The following is a 13,638-nucleotide window of genomic DNA, read 5'->3' as shown; positions in this document are numbered from 1 at the left end:
GAGATTTCTGACAGATTTCAGTGGAAGCAGTCAGGCATGTCCAGTCTGTGCCTGTGGGTCACATGATCCCAGGGTAGAATGTGGCCCAACCCACTTAGAGTCAGAAGGTTGACAACCCTGGCTCCCAGTCACTCATTTTTCCTTCTCTATTTGTCATTGTCTTTTTACCAAGATAGAACTCAAGTTTCTATTAAAAACTTATTCTAAGCCAGGCATGGTGTCTCATGGCTGTCTCTGAGCAATTGGGGTGGGGGCTGCAGTGTTGCAGCATTACAGATTTGGATAGCATAGTGAAAGCCCCTTAGAAGAAACACCACCACAGCAGCGCACCCTCCCCTTCACTGTTGTGTCTAGGGCAAGCCCAAGAAGAATGAGAGTCTTTGGAGTGTGGCGAGAGGCGTGATCAGAATGCTGCGGAAAAACTACGGATATGTCAGAGTGGATTTTGCACAACCATTTTCCTTGAAGGTGAGAGGCTGTTAAAGCATTGGCCTGAAGCGTGTGTCACAAACAGTTTTTTTTTTTTAACTGTTGAAGACCAAAATATAGTTTATATGTTGTTATGAAAGGTTTTTTTTCCTTTCTTTTAATTTTTCCAGGAATATTTAGAAAGCCAAAGTCAGAAACCTGTGTCTGCTCCCCTTTCTCTGGAGCAAGCATTGTTACCAGCTATCCTTCCTACAAGGTAGGGTGTGCAGCCTGAGCTACCATCCTGGAACTCTCAGTCTCCGCGTTGCATGGGACAGCAGGGTAGCGTTAGTAGGAGCATGCCCCTTCTTCCCATCCTCAGTGCAGTGACAGTCCTGATTTGATCAAGGATGTGGGAACACACTCACTTGACCCCCACCCCCGGTGTAGGCTTTGTCTAATTACAAATCAAACTGCTTGGATTTTGTGAATCTTGTTGGATTATTTGATTTATGCTTTTGAATGTCTTAACTGAATTTATTTGAGGCTCGCTTGGGTTATGCATATTGTAAGTGAGTGAGATTCGTAAAAGAGTGTTTGATAGTAATTGAATTTTGCAGAACTGAAAGAGCATTGTAATTTAGAGCCTTCCCTTTATAGTAGGTAAAATGTGGAGCTTGCAGATGTTCTAAAACATGATCTTTTGCTTCCTGAATTCTTTCTGTCAGTGAGTTTGGAAGTGATGTATCAATAGACTATTTAGTCATTAATAAATAAAGTATTCTGTCTGAAAAAACATATTAGGCTCTATATTGTAGAGGAAAACAACCCAGATAAATGATCTATTTATAATATAAATTTAAGTAGTGATCAGAGCTATTCAGACATTTAGAAATTAGTCCTATATTTGAGCATAGGGCTAGGGATGGCACATGTGTGTCACCCCAGCAGTTGAGAGGCAGGATTGTGAGCACAGGGCTAGGGGTGGCACATATGTGTCACCCCAGCAGTAGGAGGAGAGCTGCAAGCTTAAGGAGGGCCTAGTCTATATAGTGAGTTTTAGCTAGCCTGGGCAACAGAATGAAATGCTCAAAAAAATAAACTGAAAAATAAGTTGAAGTGTGGGGCTATAGGAGGCTGATTTTACAAATATTTTTAGGCCTAATGATGCTGCTGATGAAAATCAAGACATATCTGGTAACGAGTCCAGAAACTCGGTAGATGAAGCTTTCCGAAGACGGCTAATTGCAAACCTGGCCGAGCACATCCTCTTCAGTAAGTTGACTAACCCACACTTTGTTGTTCCCAGTTCACACTGTGGGAGCAGTGTAGGCTGTGCAGGCTGGAGTGTGCCCAGGGCAGTCCTCTTGAGTCTGTCCCCTCTTCCAAAGGCTGTAGTGGGCAGGACCCTGGAAGGAAAGAGAAGCATAGCAGGACACCCAAGGTGTCCAGTAAGAGAGTCCCCATGCCGGGATTCTCATGCTTCTTAACTAACACGTGCTTAGGACTGTGTGCTATGGTGATATTTTATTTGTACTGAAATGTGATTTTATTTGTATGTTAATAAAGTTGCCTTGGGGTCAGAGCAAGCCATAGCAGAAGCTGGGTGGTGGTGGTACACACCTTTAATCCCAGCACTTGGGAGGCAGAGCTAGGTAGATCTCTGTGTGTTCAAGGACACAGCCAGCATGGAGACACACTCCTTTAATCTCAATACCAACCATAGAAGACCTGGAGGTGTGTACAGACAGGCAGTGATGAGGAGGTCATGTGGCTGGGTTTACAACCAATGAGAAGGCAGAACAGAAAGTCTATAAAAAAGACAGGACATAGGAAGTAGTTCTCTTGCTGAGGGAAGGATAGGAGCGTCAGTGAAGGGTAAGTAAGGTTTATAGATTTTAACTATTGCTCTGACTTCTTGGCTTTTAACTCTGCAATTGGCTCTGTGTTTCTTATTTAACAAGATGGTTACATCTACACTGTGCCTGAACTATTGTGGGGCATGATGGCTGGGCTTATAGTTGGGCGTCTCTCCTCTAACCCCACTTTTAATTCAGTAACTCCTGAGTGGCTCCCCATCCTAAAGCTGCATTAGCTGTGGGGAATGCAGATGGAACCCTTAGTGGCTCTGCACTCTGACAACTTCTGCTGCTGTCCTGGAATAGCTGTGCACACATTGCGTCCAGGTTAACCCTGAGCAGAGGGTAAGCCAGCCACCACCAAGCTGTCCTTAAATTCCAAGTGCAGCTTTGTGGATCGGAGTGGCTCTTGAAGACCCGAAGATAGCACCGTGGTGCCCTGGGGCTCAGCCCTTGGTGGCCCTCCTTGCCACTTCCCGGGCCACTTCTGGTCAGTGTCATCCCTCCTACGGACAGTGTTTAGGGGTCCTTCCTTCAGCTGGTGTCTCCCATTCTCCCACTGTGGCTGCTGCTTTTCCTCCCAGACTCTTGGCCAGAGGAGAGTGGTGTGTGTGTATGCCCAGAGAACTCTTCCTTAAGAATGTATGATAGTGTATCCCATACCTCAGATAATGGATGCCCAAACAGATTCCTCCTAATTGTCAAAGGTTTGGAAAATAGAAATGAAGTAAATAGCAAATTTACTCCCTGATAATCAGTGGTATTGCTGACTGGTCTCTAAAAATATTTTGTGGCTTTGAACTATTTTCTATTGATTATGGTGTTTTTAAGTTTCTTGTAAACATTTTTCCTAATGGCTGTAAAATGGTGCTGGGTTCTTTGCAAATACTGGAGGCAGCTTTAATTGTGAGTGAGATATTTCTAAATTCACTGTCATTTCAAAAGACTCAGAAATGGCATCTCTGTTTCATATTTCTCTGTATGATGATAATTTTCTACAAATTCAAAGTTCTGAGCTCCAAAACATCAGTTTTCTAATGTCTCTGCATGTCCCCCTCCCTGCTTCTCTGGGCCACACTGAGGAGAGAAATGCAAGCATGCTGAGCATCCCAGGCCGTCGATTTCCTGCAGCCCAGTGTGTGTCTCCATGTTTTAAAAAATGGAGGCTCCTCAGTTTATGAATTCACTCCAAGTCATGAAATCAGTTAGTGTAGAAGTTAGAATTTGAGCCTTGATTTTATGGCTTCAAGTGTGTTTCCTTGCTCTTGAACTTTCATTTTACACATGGAGACCCACAAGAAGAGGGACATAAGACTGGCCCACAACAGGCCAAGGCACAGTGGAGGGCCCCTAGAGTTCCAGAGTGTGCCTACATTTTGGGTTTTGATATTTCAGTAAAGAGGTTCGTTTAGTGATCTAATTTCATTGGTCTGAATTGAATGAAGGTGGACCTGTCATAGAATGCTGTCTCCTGGCTAGTGATTGCTGTACCAGAGGCTCCTTTGTACCAGAACACTGGCAAATCCAGTTGTATTTCCCTTGTAAGGTGCAGTTATGGGAAATATAGTAGAAGACATGGTTAGCTCCACATGCTCCTGTTTAAAGCTAAGGTACTTCCAAGCTCTCGCTTAGGTTAGAGCAAGGCCAACTGATGCTCTGTTTCTTTCCAGCTGCTAGCAAGTCCTGCGCTATCATGTCCACCCACATTGTGGCCTGCCTGCTCCTCTACAGACACAGGCAGGTATGTCGATGCTCCTGGGGGTTCAGTAGGAAGCCTGGGTGTTTGTCAGCCCGTTATAGCTGAGGCTGTGTGATAATCCGTGACAGAAGCAAAGCGCCCTGCCCAGGGTTCACCAGCCTAGTGAGGGAAGAAGTTTGCATGAGATTGAGGCAGACTAAACGCATGTAGCAGAAGGATGCTGCTCTGGTGTAGTAAACTTAAGTAAGGTGTATTTCAATGACACATAGTATGCATTCTGGTGGAGAGCAGGTTCCAGGAAGTTTGCTTTGTATGTTAGAGTCCCCTCTGCCCTCCACAGTAGACTTGTGTAGCTCTGCCATGGGAGAGACTGTGACTTTGATGTTCATTGTCAAGTTCTTGACACCAGACATGGGGTCTGTAGATAGACCCCAAACAAACATTCGGGATGTGAATGTTTGAAATGGGTCCTCACTGAGCACTTGGCACTACTTTCGCACTGTCTCCTTCCCTTTGTGATCCCTTGTGTTCAGGTTCTGTGATGTGACGTCTGGGCCTGTTTCTGTGTGTGCCCGCAGGCCAGCCACAGCAGGGGGAAATCTGGGGAATCAGGCTTTGTGCTGTCACAGTCGTGTTTGTCTCTCTGTAGGGAATTCACCTCTCCACACTGGTGGAAGACTTCTTTGTGATGAAGGAGGAAGTCTTGGCTCGGGACTTTGACCTGGGATTCTCAGGGAATTCAGAAGATGTCGTCATGCATGCTATTCAGCTTCTGGGAAACTGTGTCACTATCACCCACACTAGCAGGAAGGATGAATTTTTTATTACCCCCAGCACAACTGTCCCATCAGTCTTCGAACTCAACTTCTACAGCAACGGGGTACTTCACGTCTTTATCATGGAAGCCATCATAGGTACGTTAGGGCCTGAAACGTTCTCAGAGGTTTGCCTGGAACACACAGGAAGCCTGGTTGGTTTAGTTGCCAGCACCTTGTTTGCGGGAATGACCCACTGGAGTTTAGTCTCCAGTAGAAATATTTATTGCCCACGGAGTTACCCTTCACTGCGCTGCACTTTTTACTGTGGAGCTGAGTTAGAGTTGGGAGAAGGGAGGACCAGAGCTTCTTAGAGAATGGGGTTCTGTGGGGTTTTGCTTACATTTCTCTAGCTACTGCAGACTATTATTTTCACTTGGGGACTCCACTGTCCCTTGTGTTTCCGCAGCCTGCAGCCTTTATGCACTTCTGAACAAGAGGGGCTCAGGAGGGTCTGCCAGTGGCCCTGGCAGCTTGGTCAGCCAGGAGCAGCTGGTGCGGAAGGCGGCCAGCCTGTGCTACCTTCTTTCTAATGAAGGCACCATTTCTCTGGTGAGTGAAGGCTCCTCCATGCTACTGATCTTCTATTGATTCTGTGCATGTAAGTGTGAAATACCTTTACTCTCTCTTACGTGTGTCCTGTTGCTGCACCTCTCTGTTCCACTTCAGAGTGTCAGGGACTACTAACCTAGATTGGCCTTGACTGTTTTGGTTTGTGTTTGGCTGAGTGCCCAGTGCCCTGGCTCTGAGGCATGAGAGATTGCTGGGAGTTGGCAGTCAGACCCCAAGGTACTGTATGCACAGTGATGTTTAAATTGAGGCCTGCATAGTGAGCGGATTTCGGATACTCAAAACCAAGTAGAATCTATATTTACCCTGTATTTTTCTCCTGTATGACTGGTTATTGGGACATTCACGAGTGTGTACATTTTGAATGTGGTCTTCTTGAACATGCCTTTTGTTTGTGGTTGACACTTGGGTGGCAGGACAGGAGGGGTGTGTGCAGACAGGGCTCCTAAAGTGGGCCTCGCGTTTTTTTATGGGAATTTTTTGTTATTGGAGTGTTGTGTTCCTTGTTGATGAGTTGTGTGAGCTATCATCATTGTGAGATAGCTCCTGCATAGAGGTCATAGAACAAGACACAGAAGTCCTCTGAAGGTCCGGGAAGCTGGTCCTTCTAGGGCTTTCCCCACTCAGGGCATGGGGCTCCAGAGCTCTGACTGTGCTTGGGACCACATCCATGCACTGCCCTTGGAAAGGGCTCCGTTCTCTGGTCTTGTGATCCTTTATCAAGACAGTGGGCAGCAGAGACCCTAGGCCTTTCTGGGGGGGGTGTGCGGCGGTGGGGGTGTGTGCGGCGGTGGGGGGTGTGCGGCGGCGGTGGGGGTGCGGCGGTGGGGGGGTGTGCGGCGGCGGTGGGGGGGTGCGGCGGTGGGGGGTGTGCGGCGGTGGGGGGGGTGCGGCGGTGGGGGGGTGTGCGGCGGTGGGGGTGTGTGCGGCGGTGGGGGTGTGTGCGGCGGTGGGGGGGGTGTGCGGCGGTGGGGGGGGTGCGGCGGCGGTGGGGGGGTGCGGCGGTGGGGGGGTGCGGCGGTGGGGTGGAAAGACCACGCTGCCCTGCCGCCTCTGAGAGACAAGGCCGACTCACCTTGAAATGACTTTCTCTTCAGCCCTGCCAGACATTTCACCAAGTCTGTCACGAGACGGTGGGAAAGTTCATCCAGTACGGCATTCTTACCGTGGCAGAGGTGAGGGGCACCGTCTTTGTGTTTTCTTTGTTTCGCTTCTTGTTCTTCATTTTTTTTTCTACCAGTTATTTATTTAAACCAGTGTTTCTGCCAGCTATCTCTACCAGTAAGGTACCTTGCTGTGTATTTGTGTCCAGGTGAGAGGAGAGGACAGTAAAAATGGGGCACTAGTGTCTTCTTGGAATTGTTTAATACTTGGATTCCTTTTTTTTTTTTTTTGGTTTTTCGAGACAGGGTTTCTCTGCGCCTTTCCTGGAATTCACTCTGTAGCCCAGGCTGGCTTCGAACTCACAGAGATCCGCCTGCCTCTGCCTCCCGAGTGCTGGGATTAAAGGCGTGTGCCACCAATGCCCGGCTGGATTTCTTTTGTAAGTGGTATTTTCTAGATTAAAACATACTGTGATTTGATTCTCTGGCATCCAGAAGTTGATTCTGGGATGAGACATGAAACATATTAGGGTACTTGTAGCTTCCACGTAATCATTTTTATCTTTTGAGATTGCAGATCTGGTCTGCCAGATGTGGTGTAGTTCAGAGGCAGTGGGAAAGCAGTTCGGAAGATATGAAAGTTCCATCTTGTAGCTCTCCCTCAAGCTCCATTGTCCTCCCCTGCTGCCTTCCAGTGGTTTTGACTTCAGAAAAGGCTGAAAATTAGCATGAGGGATGTGAGGCAGAGAAGGATGAGGCAGGGTCTGAGAAGAGGATTGTTTTGTCAGGGTTGGTTGGTGGTTGGTTGTGTGCTTAGGCATAGTAATTACTCTTAGCCATCTTCTTGGTATAGCAAGATGACCAGGAAGATGTCAGTCCTGGTCTTACAGAACAGCAGTGGGACAAGAAGCTTCCAGAACCCTTGAATTGGAGAAGTGATGAAGAAGATGAAGACAGTGATTTTGGTGAGGAGCAGCGAGATTGCTATCTGAAGGTACTTTGAAGGATGCTGGGTATATGACAGTGAAGCATTCATTTATGTTGCAGCTCGACAATAGGGACTGATGACTTACTCATGTCCAGAGTGCTTCTGAGCCTGCTCTAACCAGCTCTGGCACCTTTCACCTAGTAAAGTCATTAAAGTTAATGCCTTATATTGTCAAGTTTGGGGACTGGTAAGTGGAAAGGGGAGAGGATTTGAAAAGGTAGGAAGAAGAAAGGAAGCAACTTTAGCACTTCCGAGAGAGGTTCAGGCGGCACCTGCTACCTGCTTGTACCCACTTTCCACAGGGCAGTGGTTGTGTTTCCAAATGACACTTAGACACCCCTCTTTCCATTTGGGTTTTAATAGTTTCACATTGCACAGTGGTCTTGCTTCACGCACTTGAATATATAGTAGCTGCTCCTGCTTTTTGCATGCATGATTGCAAACCCTAGAGGGCTCAGCCTCTAGTCCAGGTGTTTTCAGTGATGACAGTTTGTTATACTCCTGTCAGCCAATTGGGGTGGTTTCTTCTAGATAGATGACTGTTGAATGGACACACCCCTCAAGTCTGTGGAGGTGTGAATGATTGCACCGAAGAGTATTCTGATCCCAGCTGCTCTTTCCTAATCATGTGCTGGGGCAGCAGAGGCCTTTCATGCAGGGCTAGTGGGAGGGACCATTTTCTTAAGTACTGGGTCCTCCCAGATTCCCCAGCAGCTGGCTCTGCTGTCCCATCCTTTCTTGTGACCTTGCCTCCTCTCTCACTCAGGTGAGCCAATCCAAGGAACACCAGCAGTTCATCACCTTTCTCCAGAGGCTCCTGGGGCCCTTGCTAGAGGCCTACAGTTCTGCTGCCATCTTTGTCCACAACTTCAGTGGTCCGGTGCCCGAGTCTGAGTACCTGCAGAAGCTGCACAGATATCTCATCACCAGAACAGAAAGGAATGTGGCAGTGTATGGTATGTGGAGCCATTGTTTTGGCTTCTTTTAAAACTGTTTCCCTATTATCTGTTAATTTCGGGAAATTGGGAAAAAAATGCAGAATTATGCTGACCTTTCATTCCCGAGATCTGCCATGGTATGTCATATAAATTAAATGGTGCAGTTATGTGTTCTTCGTCTGCAGTTCACATGATGAGTGAGGTTCATACATGTTGCATGTGGTTCTGTCTGCGGTGTAGTCTTCCATTGTGCAGGTGCCACCTCCCTTTCACCTGGCTGTTGAAGGGCATTGAGTGTTGGCACAGAAGAGCTCCTTTGCCAGGTGCTTCCTTGTGCCTGTCTGGATCCAGGTGGTGGGCACCCAGCCTAGTGTGTGCCCTCAGCATGTCTGTAGGACAGTCAGCTTTCAGAGCCAGAGACATGTAGAGACAGTTAACCCCTTCATGCCACTTTAGGAATACCTGTCCCAGGCCCTTGGCCAATCAGTAGCAAACGTGGGTTAGAAATCTTGTTTCCTGACCCCTAGACATGATTCGTGTGTGGTCATGGGCCTAAGAATCATCTCTGCATCACTGTCCAGTTTAAAAAAACTTTTATACACCATCTTGTTTGCTTCTCACAAAACCCTGCAAGACGGATGCTTTGTGTGTCTTCCGTCTCTCTTCTCTGCCTCTCTTTAAATCTGTTTGCATTAGCAGATGATAGAATAGGTTTAAAGAGAGAGGAGGTCATTGAAGGAGGCCGTGGTAGTCGCCAGTAGCAGTAGGGAGCTTGCTCCAGTCTGGACTTCTGCTTTTACACTCTGTAATCTCCGATGTAGAGACTTGTGTGTGCAGAGCCTGAACACTGACAGGCCTTGTTGTTTCTCTGCAGCTGAGAGTGCCACATACTGTCTTGTGAAGAACGCTGTGAAAATGTTTAAGGATATCGGGGTATGTGTCCACAATTGTGCTGGCCTTTGTTTCATGTGGCTTGATCTGTTGCTCTCCCTTTGTGGGATCTGGAAGAAGCATTTTCTGCTGGGCTAATTGGGAATGTATTTCCTAGGGTGAGGGTTGGGGCAAGACATTGAAGGCTTGTTTGAATGTCTCAGGATTCTTCAGGTTTCACATTCATTCCCAAACTATAAGTAACAGCCAGTGAGCACATTCAGAGTTAACTATTCCATAGTCTGTTATTTTCTTGCACGTTTACTAACATTGCTAGAATTAGCCTCAGGTTTCTTTTCCTTCATGTATGATGAGCTCCACAGAGCTGCATGTGACTTTTTATAAGGGTCTGTTTCTGACTTTATTCTCATATAAGCTGCGAAACCCAAGGCACTGGCTGAACTCCCTGAAATTCCCTGTCTCACGTCTCCATGCTTGCATCAGACCCACACACCTATAGTGCTAGCACTGGATGTGCAAATCTCCATACCGCATTTATGCGAAGCAGCCTACAGCGTTCTGTCCTAACTGAGAGAATAGTGTGAGTCTTTCTGGGTCTTGGACGTATGTCTAGGGCTGCTAACAAAAGTGCTCCCTCTACCCTGTTTGTTTTTTGACTTGTATTTTCTCTTAACTCTCTCTTCAGGTTTTCAGAGAGACCAAGCAAAAGAGAGTCTCTGTTTTAGAACTGAGTGCTACTTTCCTACCTCAGTGCAACCGGCAGAAGCTCCTGGAGTATATTCTGAGTTTTGTGGTACTGTAGGGATCTCTCAGCACCTACGGCGAGGGAGGGGCTCATGATGAGTCCCTCGAAGGCTCCAGTCGGACCCAGAGCGGCAGGTGTCCTGGTGTGGCCCAGCTTGCCTTACTCCGAGGAGACCCCCAGGAAGATGCGTGCCTTCTGCCCACCCCCGTGGACCTGCGCTCCTCCCAACACAGTCGCAGTGGCCTGTGCAGAGCACTTGGGGCCAGTGCCATCTGTGATTCCTGATCACTAGGTTACTAGGTGAAATCTCAGTAAGTTATTTTGGAGTTTATTAAAGATTCACATTTTAAGTTTGACTTTTAAGGACTAGTTACTGTGATGGACATAGAAGTGTATGTGGTACTGATTCTTGTATAGTGTGTAATAATGTTTCTCCATCTCCATCTTCTCGCTGTCAATGGAGCTCTGGTCTGGAGGAGAGCCCTTTCATCTCAAGTGCTTTACTAAGGAATGACTCTGCCCTGGGCTGGCAGTCTCCAACGTGTTTGAATAGCTGCCCGAAAGCAGACGATACCGTGTAGGGCAGAAAGTGAGGTACTGTGGCAAAGGACCCAGTGTCAGCAGGGCATCTGGTGTTGAAAGGCTGAAGGTGCACTTGGCCAGGAAGGTGCCACTGGAGGCTTTGCTCACACAACAAAGTGCCATTGAGTTGTAATGTCCAGGCAGTGTTAGAGTTGCCCACGGTTTGATAGCCGCACCCTCCCCACCCTTTAATGATGGCCATTTCTGCCTCGTAGGGGCCCTCCAGCCAGTCAGCTGTGCTGGTTGGTAGCTCGGCTGGAGGGATTGCTGGCCTGTGGCACACTGGCTGCCGCCTGCTGACCTGAGGTTTCCAGACACTGTCCCCACACTGGGTGCTGCACCCCAGGCTGGATGACTAGTGCTCAAATGGTGCACTGTGCAGCCTGTGTGGCATGCAGAGTGACCCTACAGAGTGGCAGATGGTTGGAGGCCTTTGTGGATTTTAAACTCTGAGAAGAATCCTTGGTTCTTTAGACATTTGTATGGGCTACATACCCAAACTCCATTGCCACTTAAAGGCAAATAATTATGAAAATTTTCTGTTTTCAATGGGTAGGTGCCTTTTTGTGAGCAAGGGGCATAATTGTTAGTTATTTGTGGTAATTATGGCAGTTTCTTAATGATCATGTGACAATACAATTTCTAACAATCTTCTATCCATATCTCTTTGATTTTATGGAATTAGGGATTTTTCTGATGAGTGTTCCATAGATGATTTGGATTTATAAAAGTATTAGGGGTGAGGTTTGTACTTTCCTAAACTTGAATTTTCAACACTAATAGTATCCTATGAGAGATGTGTGTGTTCAGGGAGGGTGGGATCCTGCCTGGTGTTACACAGTGCATGAGATGGCTGGTTTGGAGCTCATGGCAATAATGCTGTGCTGTGGGGGTCTGCACCCTCCCAATTGTGCATGTCAGATCTCCCTTTCCTTTGCATCAGTTCACTGACAATTGTAGTAACTTGAGTGTGGAGAGATGGTCACCTTTAGCCTTCTGTATTGTTATCCTGGCTGTACTTGAGGGTACGCAGGGGTCTGGCTCACTCCCTTGGGGAGACCCTTTTGGGGACTCAAGCATTTTGTTGGGTCTTTCTTCTTTCTTTACCCTCTAAATGGAAACTGAAGGTGGCTCCCTCTGTCAGGTGGCTGCAAAGCTGTGGACCTGACCTCCTAGTGGGTGCTGCTGCCCTGCCTGCCTGTCACCTGCAGATAACTGCTGCTTCTGCAGCCTGCTTCTTGCAGAGAAACATGCACTTCCCTTGCTGTGCTCGCCCTTCTCCTCAGTTTCATTTTAGGGACTGCAGCTCACTTTCTGTCGCAGACACTTAACTCACTGTGAGGATCAGTATGCATGCTTTTTGTAATTAACTGGTGCTTTGAAACCTTTTTTAAGGAAGAAAAATCTCAACCAAAGTTATGCTCATCCTGACAAGCTAACCCTAGAGTTAATTTAGCACAACTCCTTCTTCAGTGCCTCTTAGGGAAAGGAAAGAAAACAGAAGGCTTCACACTAAGCCCGACAGGCGCCCTGTTTGCTAATAGAGATGTCCCCTTGTTTTCCAGCAGTGGTGGCTTCCTTGGAAGATTAAACAAACTAGGTGCTTGTATATAATTTATTACAGTTTACTCTACTGCATTTCTGTCAAACTGAAATGCATGCCCTTCAGGGGAAGACTGTGAGTCAATTTAAATTAAATAACACAAAACCTAATACTAAGCAATATGAAGCTGCACTCTTTTTAAATGAGGCTAACCCAAGTAATTCAGAGAGGGGAGGGATGTTTGCTTTCTAATTCCAAGGACAATGAAGGCAAAAACTAGTGTTAAGGTGAGTGCAACCAGGAATGTGCTGCACCCTTCTTGGCTCTATTAAACCTGGAAGTCATGAGGGTGAGTACAGAAAACACATTTGGGATGGCAGTGAATGGAAGCATCCTCGTTTCATGTGTATCATGTGAGGGCTCTGACATGTGTGTCTGGGTTCTGGGGAGACCTGGGAAATCTACAGTGCACTTTAGTGCTGAAAGGCAGTACACAAGCCTGCAGAACCTAGGATTTCCCAAACTGTTTTGACCTCAGGACCTTTCTCCCCTCTGGGACACCTCACTGCATGCCATGGAAAACATTTTGGGAAACTACATTAATTAGTTCTTTAAGCAGACCAATGGTCACAAACAGTGACGCTGAGGCAGAATTTGCATGCTTTTGTATCGTCCACGATGCACTGAGTGGATGTTATTTTTCCTTGTTGGAAAGAGTAAGCACAGAACATTGGCTGGAGCGCTTTCCTTTGATGGAAATCAGCTTCCCATGGCCCTGGCCTTTTAAAACTGAAAGTAGCAGAATTAATACAAGGATTAATTGGGGTAAACAATAAAGGTTTTAATTCAGATCTAGAAGAGAACACTGCACAATTGAATGCAGATTTTTATCCGTAGATAACTATAGTGTTTTGAAATGATAAGACCCTATCTTTAAGGTTTATAATACTTACTATGGGATGTAAATCTGTTTTTTAAAAACACTTTTTTAGGAGCCTGAGAGTTGCCATCTGGCATTTAGTTTAGTACAACCAATGACTGCTTCTAGAGACTCTTGACCTTACCTCCCAACAGCTGAAGGGCTAACTGTCTCTCTACCAGGTGTTTGTTACAGCATTTGCCCATTGTACAAAGTACACTAGATGGTTGTAAAAAGAACACTATTGTAGACTAGCACTGTATGATTTTGTGAGTGACACCGCTGTGGAAATGCTCACGCATTTTTATGCCTGATGATGGTGTATCCTGAGAAGCATGGAAATGGAGTTCTGTTTTAATAAACCAGAAAAAAAAAAAAAAAAACCAGCCTGTTGTGGAATATTATTTTAACTGTGTAAAGCTGTGTTATGTTTGTTTCTGCTGCTTTTGTTAACAATGTAAAGACGTGTTACATTTGTTTGATGAAATAAAATGAACCTGGGGTCGGGAGGCTGAGTTAGCAACTAGCTGAGAGGAAGTGGTAGGGAGGAGCTAAGTGTAGCGAGGGTTTTTACGTGG

The 13,638-nt window shown here is 46.6% G+C and overlaps 1 protein-coding gene across 2 annotated transcripts in view; it reads left to right on the top strand.

The window, feature by feature from the left end:
* The window catches only part of Gpam (glycerol-3-phosphate acyltransferase, mitochondrial), a 62,827-nt gene extending 49,398 nt beyond the window's left edge, over positions 1-13,429 (top strand). For both annotated transcript variants that reach the window (XM_036172731.1, XM_036172723.1), the window contains exons 12-22: positions 355-468; positions 600-685; positions 1,568-1,683; positions 3,938-4,008; positions 4,616-4,880; positions 5,191-5,333; positions 6,449-6,526; positions 7,308-7,448; positions 8,209-8,398; positions 9,255-9,313; positions 9,957-13,429. In XM_036172731.1, the coding sequence (XP_036028624.1) occupies positions 355-468; positions 600-685; positions 1,568-1,683; positions 3,938-4,008; positions 4,616-4,880; positions 5,191-5,333; positions 6,449-6,526; positions 7,308-7,448; positions 8,209-8,398; positions 9,255-9,313; positions 9,957-10,073 (1,380 nt within the window). In that variant the 3' untranslated portion in view covers positions 10,074-13,429. The remainder of the gene's footprint in view (positions 1-354; positions 469-599; positions 686-1,567; positions 1,684-3,937; positions 4,009-4,615; positions 4,881-5,190; positions 5,334-6,448; positions 6,527-7,307; positions 7,449-8,208; positions 8,399-9,254; positions 9,314-9,956) is intronic.
* The last annotated feature ends 209 nt before the right edge of the window (positions 13,430-13,638 follow it).

The sequence above is a fragment of the Onychomys torridus genome, chromosome 1 (assembly GCF_903995425.1).
Source record: "Onychomys torridus chromosome 1, mOncTor1.1, whole genome shotgun sequence".
Lineage (NCBI taxonomy): Eukaryota > Metazoa > Chordata > Mammalia > Rodentia > Cricetidae > Onychomys > Onychomys torridus.
Note: the sequence above shows the minus strand (reverse complement) of the source record. Positions and strands in the feature narration are given on the sequence as shown.